We start from the raw sequence: 14331 nt of genomic DNA, 5'->3' as shown, positions 1-14331 counted from the left end.
TCGTCACAGGATTATTTGGTAACCGTGATAGCGTTACGGAGATGTTTAGCAAACTCAAGTGGCAGACTCTGCAAGAGAGCCGCTCTGCATCGCGGTGTAGCTTGCTGTCCAGGTTTCGAGAGGGTGCGTTTCTGGATGAGGTATCGAATATATTGCTTCCTCAAACTTATACATCCCGAGGAGATCACGAATGTAAAATTAGAGAGATTCGAGCCCGCACGGAGGCTTTCTGGCAGTCGTTCTTCAAGCAAACCATACGCGACTGGAACAGGAAAGGGAGGTAATGACAGTGGCACGTAAAATGCCCTCCGCCACATACCGTTAGGTGGCTTGCGGAGTATAAATGTAGAATGTAGATGTAGACAAAGTCCAGCCTTTTATCCAGAAAACTGCCCGAGACTATAGCAGGAAAACATTCTGCCATTGAGTAAACAAAAGAGTCTGGGTCAATAACATGCGGCGGCATTCGCAGAAAACACGCGGCCATTTGTCGCCCTAGCAACCAGATATCCGCAACGACTACGCATTTGAATCGGTGATCATCGTTGACATTACGACACACGGCGCAGAAGGAAGAGTCCGTCAGTCCTATGGCATAATACCGTTTAGATCTGATGTGCGCCGGAAAGAAGTTGTGACGAATGTGCCGCCAAATCACAGTGAACCTCTAAAATGGGAACTTGAGTTCCACGGCGTTACAGGCGACACAATACAGGAAAAAGATGTAGAAATCCTCCGCCAGCAGCGGGTTCGTTCGCGGGACTTCAGCGCGAGTATAATTAATTTCCACTATGAAGGTCGCGATGTGTGCAAACGCGGATCTGATGCTGCTGACCAGGACCGGCGGAGAGAGTGATACTGGCACAAGAACGGCCAGTAAATAGTGCGTAATGGAGGCCTCGACACTGCGCTCTTGTTTGTGCATCGTGGCCATGTAAAGTGCTGCGCTGCGGGCGAGTGAGTGTGTCACAGCGCACTTTGAAGGTGGATCCAGCCGTCCTGTAGGCTTTGCTCGATATGAACCATTCTGGATGCTACATAGGCATTCAGGTAGGCAACACGCTGTAGAGGATTGAGGTGGCGTAGTGAGCCGTGACTGATCATCATGCGAGTTGACGAAAGTTGACCGCCGCTGTACTGCGCGTTGACGACGTAATGATGATCCCAAGATCCCAAGATAGCGGACATGTTGGACACAAGGCAGGGGCGCCAGATCATCTGGGATCCCGATGGTGGGATCTTCGCCTCCTCACGGAGAAAACGTGCCACATCTAAGGCTTTCGGTCTTGCAAATTTCGGGCAAAAGTCGAAACTTAAATTCCATTTCCTGAACTTATTTGCCGTGACCTCAGTGCGCGAAGCCAGCGCGCAGGCTAATTGTAAGTAGCAATGTAAACGAACACGAGCTCTTATGCTCCGCAGGCATAAGTACGACACACTGGCGCGTTTGACTATGCGGGTGGGTAGCTAATTGACAAGCTGAGGGGATGTTACAGTCAACGGCTTCACGTACTAATCAGTAGATTCAACCACGCCAAACAGCCTGATCATTCTTATTTACAATGGGCTGTTGAACTTCAAGGTATCAGCGAGAATTGCAAATTCAGTGCACTCCAAACAACTGTAAAAGTCGTATACAGGTGTGCTCATTTGGGATGGGCTTGTACCACCAGGTCAGGGCAGAAACGCTGAAAATAGCCAACGCTAGTACAGATGGCATCCTATCAACTGCACAATCCTTTGAACTGGCACAACAGGCTAGACAGCTGTAGAGTCTTACAACTGGTATAGCGTTGCTAGCAAGACGCCCCAAGATCTTCATCCAAGTCCACGGACTAGCTTACGAGGACGTGTCTAATCTTTAAGTCTCTCTGGGAAAAATCACGAAGTAGTGAATCCATCCAATGTAAGTTGACCTAAGGGTAGATGTAATTGCCGAAAAAAAACAAAATCGTTTCCGAAATTTTGCAGCAGATTCTATAGCAAAAGCGCCGGCGAGGTTTCGGACGTCTTCTCTAATCATTTACGACTCACAAAGCCCTTTGTGGATTACACAGAATTGTCTTTATACGAATATATGGCTGCAATGAATAAACTAACATTGCACCTCCCAACCGACGCGCTAAAGATAGTGTGATCAAAGTTGTTCTAAATAATATTAAGGATCCATTATAAAGTGGCAGTCAAAGACTTGTACATACCTACTGAGATTCACAAGAAATGGAGACCTTCACAAATTATGGGAACGTGTAAATACGATCTGTCGAGTTCGTAAATCTTTTTACAGAAAATGTTTTAAGGTACTTCTGGTACTCGTGAACAAATAAACAAATGGGAGTTTAACACACCACTGACGCACAGGTGATTAGAGAGAGGACTTTAGTTGGACAAGGACGCGGAAGCCAACGAATTGAGGCTTTTCTGGAGAAATCACGCCAGTATTCGCTTAAAGTAGCTTAAGAGAATCCGGGGAGAACTAAATCATGATGGAGGGTATACGAAGTAAGTTCATAAGGAATACAAGTCCATTCTTATTTTGGTCGGCTTTGGATCCGTCTTGCTGAGTGGTTGACAGATGTCTATGAATTAGGCAATGCCTTCTCCACAGTTACACTTTGTTTTAGTGGAATACACGCTTTAGCTTATGATGCGGGTAACATGCCACTGTGATGACTACAGAATCAGCGCTTTAGAATGGTGACTGTGTAGCTACAAGCAACTCAATCACACAAATGATTAATGATGATACAAATAATCAACGTTTCAGACTGTTACAACTAACAAAAAAGAAGCGTTTGATACTTGTCTGCCACATTCCTTGGGTTTGAGTCCGTAGTTACTGATTCTGACCATATTTCATTGTTTCTGATATACAAGAATACACTTTTTATCATGATGATAATGATGAGAACATAATTTATTTAGTTCTCTGCTATGGTTCGGAGAAACTACGGATTTGTCGAGATGAAGTGATAGTTATCGTGATGAAATGTATCTCCTGGACGGTGCTGTAAGAAACGTGTGGCTCTTCAAGCTTCACTAAGGCAGCAGCTGATGCTTTGAACAGCCGCACCTCGTAGTGGACAGGATTATAAGAAATAAATGAGTCAGGCTGCATAATCATATCTGCCATTCAGAGAACTCCAGAATGTTCACAATTAAGTATTGTCAGCACATTTTTCTTTGAGCCGCCGTATCTCTAATCCTCAACCGATTGCAAGATTTCTGGCCAGTTGTAGTGCGTTTTATCGACTGTGATCAAATAGTACTTAGCGCAGTGGTGGCCAATGCTTCGATTTATTTCTTTGCGTACTTTGAACGTTTCAAAGTGTAATGCGATATCAATATCTTTTTGAGGGGCATTCAGGCGTTCGATTTGTTTCTGTGACACTTTTACCTTTGTAGTTTTCTGGTACGAGGCACAAAGTGGAAAACAGCGTAGGTGGCGTTTATCGTGTGGCTGCCTACATGTAAAATGTGAAGATTACTCACATTTCACCGTTCCTCTCCCCGGGGTAGCAACATTAAACGTGTGCTTATACACTATTTGAAATTTGGGTGAAGGTTTCACTCTCCCCTGATAATACCTTTATATCATTTCTTTTATTGTGTTGTGTAGTGCAGTTAAGATAAAGTCTTCTATTTAAATGCAGTGCAAATAGTTTTTCATATATATACATTGTCGATTAGATTTGCTATATTAAAATGTGTTTCCTACTACGCGGGACAAAAAAGTTGTAATAATAATGGTTGTAACAAGTGACAATATGAAGAAAATTAGCCTAAGTCGAAACAGGTAAAGTTTAAATGGCAAAACTCATTTGAACTGTCTTTAACGCAAATAAAACAATGCTAGCAGCTTATGTCTTTACGTAATTTGTTTTCATCATTACGTCTGTAGTTACTTGTAAGATTTTGTAGATACTATAATGCCTCATTCTGCATCTTTTATTTGTTGATAGCCTTAAAAAAACTAAACGCTATTTTATTGTTGCAGTACTAGTACATAATTTTATACGCCTTTCTCCTCGTTTATAATGGCCTGTTCACTCAATTTTTAATAAATTTTCCTTTCCCTGACAGTTTCTATATTTTTTCTCATTTTCACGTAGGTTGAAAAACACGCTTCCACTACTCTTACGAAAATCTGATTTCGACACCTACTCGTGTCTATACTTTCGATTTTCTTGTTTTCATTTTTTCTACTCACTACTTTACTACTCCTAAATAACATGAAACACATATCCGCTGTGGCCGAGCGGTTCTAGGCGCTTCAGTCCGGTACCGCGCTGCTGCTGCTGCGGTCGCAGTTTCGAATCCTGCCTCGGGCATGGATGTGTGTGATGTCCTTATGTTAGTTAGGTTTAAGCAGTTCTAAGTCTAAGGGACTGATAATCTCAGATGTTAAGTCCCATAGTGCTTAGAGCCATTTGAACTTACCCACTCTGACAATCATTTAAGATTGATAAAATGAGTCCCGTGATGATTTTGATCGAGGTGTTTGTTTGCTTGCCGTCTTTCAACATATGATCACATGAGAGGAAATGCAGAAACTGCCACGACAGATGAGACAAAAATATCAATTATGCACTGATGTGATAAACATCATGGGATAGCGACACGTACACATACAGAGGGCGTTACTTTCGCACACACAAGGCATAAAGAGGCATTGGCGGGGCTGTCATTTGTACTCAGATAGTTTAAGTGAAACGTTATCTCACGTGATTATGGCCGCTCGACGGAAATTAACGGAGTTTGAACGCGAATGGCAGCTGGAGCTAGACCCATTCCCATGGGACATTCCATCTCGGAAATCGTTAGGGAATTCAGTATTACCAGATGGACAGGGTCAAGACTGTGCCGAGAGTATCAGATTTCAAGCATTACCTCTCACCAAGGACAACGCAGTTGCAGACAGCCTTCAAACGACCCAGAGCAGCGGCGTTTGCGTAAAGTTGTGGTAACGGACAAGTAACACTGTGTGAAATTACCACAGAAATAAATGTGGGACGTACGACGAACGTATTCGTTAGGACAGTGCTGCAAAATTTGACGTTAATGGGCTATAGCGGCAGACGACCGACGCGAGTGCTTTTGCTATCAGCACGACATCGCCTGCAGTGGCTCTCCTGGGCTCGTGGCCATAGGGGTTGGACCCTAGAAGACAGGCAAACCTTGGTCTGGTCAGAGGAGTCAGGATTTGAGGTGGTAAGGGCTGCTGGATAAGTTTGAGGGTAACGCAGATCCCAAGAAGCCATGGAGTCAAGTTGTCATCAAGACACTGTGTAGGCTGGTGGTGGCTCCATAATGGTGTGGGCTGTGCTTATATAGAATCGGCTGTGTCCTCTGATCCTACTGAACCGATCATTGATTGGAAATTGTCATGTCCAGTTACTTGGAGACCATTTGCAGTCATTCATGAACTCCATGATCCCAAACAACGATGGCATTTTTATGGATGACAATGCGCCGTGTGACCAGACCACAATTGTTCGCCAGTGGTTTGAATAACATTCTGAACAATTGCAGCGAATTATTTGGCCAGACACACCTCCAGATGATTTATGGGGCATAATCGAGAGGTCAGTTAGTGCGCAACACCCTGCACCGGCCTCGCTTCCGCAATTATAGACGGCTATGAAGGCAGCGTGGCACAGTATCTCTGCAGAGAACTTCGAACAACTTGTTCAGTGCGTTCCACATCGAATTGTTACGCTATGCAAAAGGAGGTCCGGCACGATATTCGGAAGTATCCCACGAGTTATGGACTTCACTGTATTTTTTGTTATTTTTGATAGATACTGGCAGGAAGTTTTTCAACATACATGTGTTCTTGAGGAGTAAAGTATAAGGTTAGTGTTTATGATTAAACCGTTTCATTTGGTTGTATGGCTAAAAATTTATTTGGTTATCAAAATGTACTTTGCAGTTGTTTGCATTTCTGTATACTCTTTTTCTCTTCGAATTTTATTGCATATTTGAAGCGGATAGTGGGGAAGGGTGAACAAAGAAAGTGGAATTTTTCTAAAATGAATTAAACTGTTGATGTATTTCGGAACAAGATGATGCGTTGGAAGAAGGCCACAAAACAGTTTAACGTTCCCAAACAACACTTATGATGTTGTGCAGCATAATGATTCATTCTTCCATGTATATACATCAGGGGATGCCGAAAACATAGACAGAGCTAGAATTTGGGGTAAAAACCTGGAAGAGAACCCAGTTTCCTGTTGTCTTGCAACGGAAGCTTTTTTCTTTGCGCTTACTCGTCATGTCTTGGGAAAAACGACCGTGTAATTAGCAGAGAGAAACAACAATGAACACCCTTTGAAAGACGGAGTAGTTGGCGAAAATTGGGTCACTGTTTGTCTTAAAAATGGTTCAAATTGCTCTGAGCACTATGGGACTTAACTGCTGAGGTCATCAGTCCTCCAGAACTTAGAACTACTTAAACCTGAATAACCCAAGGACATCACACACAGCCATGCACGAGGCAGGGTTCGAACCTGCGCGGTTCCGGACTGTAGCACGTAGAACCGCTCGGCCACTCCGGCTGGCCTGTCTTAAAAACCACAAAGCCAAACCATCAGGAAGAAAAGATACAGGAGCATTGTAGAGCAGTGCTCTTTGGTTCGGCAAAGGAAATAGCGAATCCCTATAATCTTCTGGGGGATATTACATTATACCTATTTTGACACTAGGGTATATTTTCTGTGATTTAATACGTTTTTCTTATTTTCTTTAAAGCTATATTAGTAACTACAAATTCGCTGAGTGTTAGGTTTTTGAAAATAGTCATTTCATAGTAAGTTTCAATGGTATTTTCTAAGAGTAAAATAACGTTCATAATAAATGTTTATGGTATTTTCTAAGAGTAAAATGTAAATGGGGGGTAATACTATAAAGTAAATATTGCATCCTTTTAAGATAAAATTTTTATTATTTTCAATTTTTTTAAGATATGTAAAAAACAAAATGGGGGTCTGGGTTTGGGCACTTGTCTCTAATACTGCAGAAAGAAAAAGGTGTAGGGGCGAGGCTGACCTGCGAGTGCGTGGGGCCGCCGCGGTCCCTGGCGGGGATGTCGCGCGCCTGCAGCACACGCACCGTCATCTTGCGCATCGGCGCGTCGTACGCGAACGCCGCCTCGAGGTGTCCGCACTTGGACACCAGCTGGCTCTGCTGCTCGGCCAGCGTCAGCTCCGACACGTCGAACACCTGGTCGTGGTCGTGCTCGTTCTCCTGCGGCAGCACCACGATACACTACCATCAGAAGTGCCATCTGTCCTCTGTTCAACGCCCTTCTTGATCATACAAATCGCACAGCCTGTGGTCGTCTGACTCAGAATGCAACACTTTGTGTTTTGTGTATTAAACTGGGGAACTAGAAACGACAGCGAGGCTTCGTCCCGCCGTAGCCCTCAGTGGTTCCCAACCGCACAGCAGTCCACCCACCCCACCGCCGCCCCACACCGAACCCAGGGTTACTGTGCGGTTTGGCAGCCAGTGCCCCCCCCCCCCCCTTTCAGGAACGTCTCATACCAGATGAGTTTGTGTGGTAGAGTAATTGTGGTGTAGGAGTACTTGGAGACAATGTTTACGCAGAAATTGCCGACATATTGTAACTTAGACAGAATAAGGGTAACCAGCCCGCATTCGCCGAGGCAGATGGAAGACCGCCTTAATAACCATGCACAGGCTTGCCAGCACACTGGACCTCGACACTAATCCGCCGGGCAGATTCGTGCCAGGGACCGTTATGTCTTCCTTCTCAGACACTGATAATTTACTCGAACATCTTCACATATTCTATATGTATAGGAAACTCGAAAATCAAAATCCTATTGTCTCTCAAATTCCAGGGTACTACCTTGCCTGTACCAAAAGTCCCTCTCACCCCCCCCCCCCCCCCCAATTAAACATTCACCATATCCTATGAAAAGCAAACTTCAACAGGTTCTCTTCTTGATCAGAATCTGCCCTGGCATCTACTCAACCTAACAGCTATTGCCCAAGTCCCGATATCCTTTTTTAGATCAAAGCCTCAATGCTCTTTCCAGCGTCCTGATTATTACAAATTCACGCCCAGTTTCCTTCTGTGGTACAGAAAACTTCTCATCATCCATCACACTCCCCATCCTAACATCATCATCCTCGTCCCTAGACATAACGGTCCCTTCATCTTCACTGCTCCTCATCGTTCCATCCTCCTTTTCTACCATCACTGCATTTATCGCGAGCTCATCTCGAAGGACCTGCCAGAAGCTTTATCGACTACATCTATCATCGTCATCTGAAGTCATGTTATTGTATTTTAGTATAATTATTTTAATCGTTTGAGCTATCAAAAACTACATGGTAGTTTTAACGTAGTTTGAATGAAGAGCAGAAGTAAGTCTACCACCAGCCCACCATCCATATTGGGAAAATGAAGTGACCAATGACGAAAGAAAAGCACTGGCCATTTTGGAGAACCATCAATAGCTCTGTTTCTTTCAACAATTAATGATTTGTTGATTAAAACATCGTCTGTTAAGTTCATGGCATTGGGTTTGGAATTAGTTTAGTTTATCCAACTTCTTGAGAACTGCTGTGGAGTAGTGTCCGCCGGCACTAAGCAGCGAAATGCCCAGAGAGAAAGAGGGCGCTGACGACCGTTCTGTCCCAGAGTTTCACGTAGCAGCATTTTCAGAGCTCACAGTTCAGTGGGGAAAGACAGAGAGCCATCTGCTGAGCGGTTATGAACCTGGATTGCTGATTGGATTCAACTGGATCAAAGTATCACCACTGACGCTAACGAGAAACAAGTGTCAAAATGTGCGATCTCAAGTGACCCCAAAGAATCGTCACTGGTTACAAGGCTGCTTGTCACGCTCTGGAAGGAAACCTAAGGAACAAGCGCATTCTGCGTCAAGATAATTGCCAGTACTGGTACTTTTAAACGGTATGAAAGGAATTGTGGCATCTGGAAGGGAGTTCGCCTTTTGCCATTTGACTGTAAAATATTTGGAGGCGTATCCAAGTACGTCGTTGTTCCAAGAGAGGAAATAGCTTTACTTTTCTGTGGACGCTATACAGAAACTCGGGAAATGAGATGCACTCTTGATCTCGAAAGTGTAAGAGCTCTGGAGGAGAGAGTAGTCTTCATTTTCGTTGATGAAAAAGGTAATATCAGACCTTGTCAAGCCAGACGTGATGCTGAGGAAGTCAGGGACAAGGATGATGAACTGCTTGGAAGTCACAAATGTGTAGTTTGTGTATTATGAAATATGGATATAACTGCACATATAAATCCTCTGTGGAGCATCACATGAATGATTAAATTTTGTCAGACTTTAATATTTGACCTGTTGACAAGCGGTCTGAGGCTTCTTGTCGTGGTCTGCGCGGCTCCCCCGTCGGAGGTTCGAGTCCTCCCTCGGGCATAGATGTGTGTGTTGTCCTTAGTGTAAGCTAATTTAAGTTACATTAAGAAGTGCGTAAGCCTAGGGACCGATGACCTCAGCAGTTTGGCCCCATAAGACCTTACCACAATTTTCAAATTTTTATCAGTCGACAAGCCCTGTCACAAAACACGAGAAGATGAGAAAGAACATGCATTCTCTAGGTCACCAAATATCACACGACGCTGGACATGCTGGGTATAAGCCCCGTGTCCTTTTATGATCAGCTGCTTGGCCATTGAAATACGGAGAAGTAGCCAATTCTTCAGACTCTGGAGGAGGGTGCTGATATTTCGGCGACTGGCCTTCCTCAGTAGCAGTACTCAAAGGGGCAACACAAAACAACAATAATAAGGAAAACAACAGCCTTCAGTCGCCAGCAAGAAGTGTCAGGAGTACACAAGTCATTGATTGATTTTAGGATTGCGTGTCGGGGGAAGCAGAGGAGCCAGCGCTGCTCAGCGATTACCAGGAAGGGAACGGAAGTGACTAGCAGTTGTTGTTGTGATCTTCAGTCCTGAGACTGGTTTGATGCAGCTCTCCATGCTACTCTATCCTGTGCAAGCTTCTTCATTTCCCAGTACCTACTGCAACCAACTTCCTTCTGAATCTGCTTGGTGTATTCATCTCTTGGTCTCCCTCTACGACTTTTACCCTCCACGCTGCCCTCCAATACTAAATTGGTGATCACTTGATGCCTCAGAACATGTCCTACCAACCGATCCCTTATTCTAGTCAAGTTGTGCCACAAACTTCTCTTCTCCCCAATCCTATTCAACACCACCTCGTTAGTTATGTGATCTACCCATCTAATCTTCAGCATTCTTCTGTAGCACCACATTTCGAAAGCTTCTATTCTCTTCTTGTCTAAACTATTTATCGTCCATGTTTCACTTCCATACATGGCTACACTCCATACAAATACTTTCAGAAAAGACTTCCTGACACTTAAATCTATACTCAACGTTAACTAATTTCTCTTCTTCAGAAACGCTTTCCTTTACATTGCCAGTCTGCATTTTATATCCTCTCTACTTCGACCATCATCAGTTATTTTGGTCCCCAAATAGCAAAACTCCTTTACTACTTTAAGTGTCTCATTTCCTAATCTAATTCCCCCAGCATCACCCGACTTAATTCGACTACATTCCATTATCCTCGTTTTGCTTTTGTTGATGTTCATCTTATATCCTCCTTTCATGACACTGTCCATTCCGTTCAACTGCTCTTCCAAGTCCTTTGCTGTCTCTGACAGAATTACAATGTCATCGGCGAACCTCAAAGTTTTTATTTCTTCTCCATGGATTTTAATACCTACTCCGAATTTTTCTTTTGTTTCCTTCACTGCTTGCTCAATATACAGATTGAATAACATCGGGGAGAGGCTACAACCCTGTCTCACTCACTTCCCAACCACTGCTTCCCTTTCATGCCCCTCAACTCTTATAACAGCCATTTGGTTTCTGTACAAATTGTAAATAGCCTTTCGCTCCCTGTATTTTACCCCTGCCACCTTCAGAATTTGAAAGAGAGTATTCCAGTCAACATTGTCAAAAGCTTTCTCTAAGTCTACAAATGCTAGAAACCTAGGTTTGCCTTTCCTTAATCTAGGTTCTAAGATAATCCGTAGGGTCAGTATTGCCTCACGTGTTCCAGTATTTCTACGGAATCCAAACTGATCCTCCCTAAGGTCAGCTTTTACTAGTTTTTCCATTTGTCTGTAAAGAATTCGCGTTAGTATTTTGCAGCCGTGACTTATTACACTGATAGTTCGGTAATTTTCACATCTGTCAACACCTGCTTTCTTTGGGATTGGAATTATTATATTCTTCTTGAAGTCTGGGGGTATTTCGCCTGTTTCATACATCTTGCTCACCAGATGGTACAGTTTTGTCAGGACTGGCTCTCCCAAGGCTGTCAGTAGTTCCAATGGAATGTTGTCTACTCCGGGGGCCTTGTTTCGACTCAGGTCTTTCAGTGCTCTGTCAAACTCTTCACGCAGTATCGTATCTCCCATTTCATCTTCATCTACATCCTCTTCCATTTCCATAATATTGTCCTCAAGTACATCGCCCTTGTATAGACCCTCTATATACTCTTTCCACCTTTCTGCTTTCCCTTCTTTGCTTAGAATTGAGTTTTCATCTGATCTCTTGACATTCATACAAGTGGTTCTCTTTTCTCCAAAGGTGTCTTTAATTTTCCTGTGTGCAGCATCTATCTTACCCCTAATGAGATAAGCCTCTACATCCTTACATTTATCCTCTAGCCATCCCTGCTTAGCCATTTTGCACTTTTTGTCGATCTCATTTTTTAGACGTTTGTATTCTTTTTTGCCTGCTTCATTTACTGCATTTTTATATTTTCTTCTTTCATCAATTAAATTCAATATTTCTTCTGTTCCCCAAGGATTTCTACTAGCCTTCGTCTTCTTACCTACATCATCATCGGTCGTCTGCACTACTTCATCCCTCAAAGCTACCCATTCTTCTTCTACTGCATTTCTTTCCTCCATTCCTGCCATTTGTTCCCTTACGCTCTCCCTGAAACTCTCTACAACCTCTGGTTCTTTCAGTTTATCCAGGTCCCATCTCCTTAAATTCCCACCTTTTTGCAGTTTCTTCAGTTTTAATCTACAATTCATAACCAATAGATTGTGGTCAGAGTCCACATCTGCCCCTGGAAATGTCTTACAATTTAAAACCTGGTTCCTAAATCTCTCTCTTACCATTATATAATCTATCTGATACCTTCTAGTACCTCCAGGATTCTTCCATGTATACAACCTTCTTTTATGATTTTTGAACCAAGTGTTAGCTATGATTAAGTTGTTCTCTGTGCAAAATTCTACCAGGCGGCTTCCTCTTTCATTTCTTAGCCCCAATCCATATTCTCCTACTACGTTACCTTCTCTCCCTTTTCCTACTACCGAATTCCAGTCACCCATGACTATTAAATTTTTGTCACCCTTCACTATCTGAATAATTCCTTTTATTTCATCATACTTTTCTTCAATTTCTTCGTAATCTGCAGAGCTAGTTGGCATATAAACTTGTACTACTGTAGTAGGCCTGGGCTCTGTGTCTATCTTGGCCACAATAATGCGTTCACTATGCTGTTTGTAATAGCTTACCCGCATGCCTATTTTTTATTCATTATTAAACCTACTCCTGCATTACCCCTATTTGACTTTGTATTTATAACCGTGTTTCGCCTGACCAAAAGTCTTGTTCCTCCTGCCACCGAACTTCACTAATTCCCACTGTATATAACTTTAACCTATCCATTTCCCTTTTTAAATTTTCTAACCTACCTGCCCTATTAAGGGATCTGACATTCCACGCTCCGATCCGTAGAACGCCAGTTTTCTTTCTCCTGATACCGACGTCCTCATGAGTAGTCCCCGCCCGGAGATCCGAATGGGGACTATTTTATCTCTGTAATATTTTACCCAAGAGGACGCCATCATGCCCTTGGGAAAAATTGCGGCTGTAGTTTCCCTTGCTTTCAACCGTTCGCAATACCAGCACAGCAAGGCCGTTTTGGGTAGTGTTACAAGGCCAGATCAGTCAATCATCCGGACAGTTGCCCCTGCAACTACAGAAAAGGCTGCTGCCCCTCTTCAGGAACCACGCGTTTGTCTGGCCTCTCAACAGATACCCCTCCGTTGTGGTTGCACCTACCGTGCGGCTATCGGTATCGCTGAGGCACGCAAGCCTCCCCACCAACGGCAAGGTCCACGGTTCATGGGGGGGGGGGGGGGGGGGGGGAAGGGGGGCCTTAAAGCTTTCCCCACTGATATTTCTTCTCATACTGCTCAACGACATGAATGAGGCGCTACACAGGGCGCGAATGGCGATGGCTTGTACAGGCTGTCATATAATCGAAAGATTATGACAATAAATATGTGCTCAAGTGAAAGTCTAACGTAAGTAAAGTGAGAAACTGTGTGAACTACAGGGGGGAGGACAATTGAGAAAAAAATCAAGAGCAAATACAAGATTTGGACTGAGTTTACAGTCCTTGATGAAGGTCGGGTGGGATGGAAAAGAGCTTGTGCTGGAAAATGTTCTACGCAATAAGTAAATTATGGTATTCAAATATAATTAACATCACGCTTGTCTCGATGCAGTTCCACGTAAATCCTTGAATTGAATCCACAGATGTGCAGTCAGTTTCGTATTGGAAGAAGATGTTTCTTTGAATGTCAAACTTTGAATTCTGGGCTATAGTTTTATATTCAGATGAGGTGAACATTCATTTTTGTATCTGGAGCTCTCGAACGATTCTTTGGATGGCACGACTAAAGCTATGTGCTATTACCACGAAATACATGTCCGTTACATTCTGGAGGAGACGTAGACTTCGGTGGAGGATACATCAGATTGCAGGAGATCAGATGCCAGCCATACTGAAAACGACCAAAATTTCAAGAGAGACGAACCAGCAAGGAAACTACAACGCCGCTACTTAGATTCGGCAGTCTACTGGACGGCCTATATTCAACGCATCGAATGTGCTGTTATGGGGATGACGAAACTAAAGAGCATTGCTTCGCGAACACGCACTCAGTTCGCCACAACAATTAGCATGCTGCTGAAATCTTCCACCTACAGCTGATATTACCACGTGAAGCAGAAGAGCATTTCTTAGCGACATCTTTCACCACATCCTCTGTGAGTCTCAGCAACATTTAATTACATCAGGAAAGACTTCAACATCCATTCAGTTGCGCGGCCCGGATTAGAACCTTCGCATTCCAACTTGAAATGCAGATGCATAGCATCAATCCTTCCTTGGAGAATCAGGATTTCCAGTCGGGGTTTACTCCCTTATAAAGGTTGGCTTCGCTTCGCCTATTGAGACCTTCTTGTCCTTGGTAACA

The 14331-nt window shown here is 43.5% G+C and overlaps 1 protein-coding gene across 1 annotated transcript in view; it reads right to left on the bottom strand.

Annotated features, from left to right (window-relative positions):
- Positions 1 to 14331, bottom strand: part of LOC126353994 (synaptotagmin-14) — a 559379-nt gene that overhangs the window by 86124 nt on the left and 458924 nt on the right. The window contains exon 7 of the mRNA XM_050003342.1: positions 7048 to 7266. Coding sequence (XP_049859299.1) covers positions 7048 to 7266 — 219 coding nt within the window. The remainder of the gene's footprint in view (positions 1 to 7047; positions 7267 to 14331) is intronic.

Source organism: Schistocerca gregaria, chromosome 1 (genome assembly GCF_023897955.1).
Source record: "Schistocerca gregaria isolate iqSchGreg1 chromosome 1, iqSchGreg1.2, whole genome shotgun sequence".
Lineage (NCBI taxonomy): Eukaryota > Metazoa > Arthropoda > Insecta > Orthoptera > Acrididae > Schistocerca > Schistocerca gregaria.
This window is presented reverse-complemented; position numbering and strand designations above follow the sequence as displayed.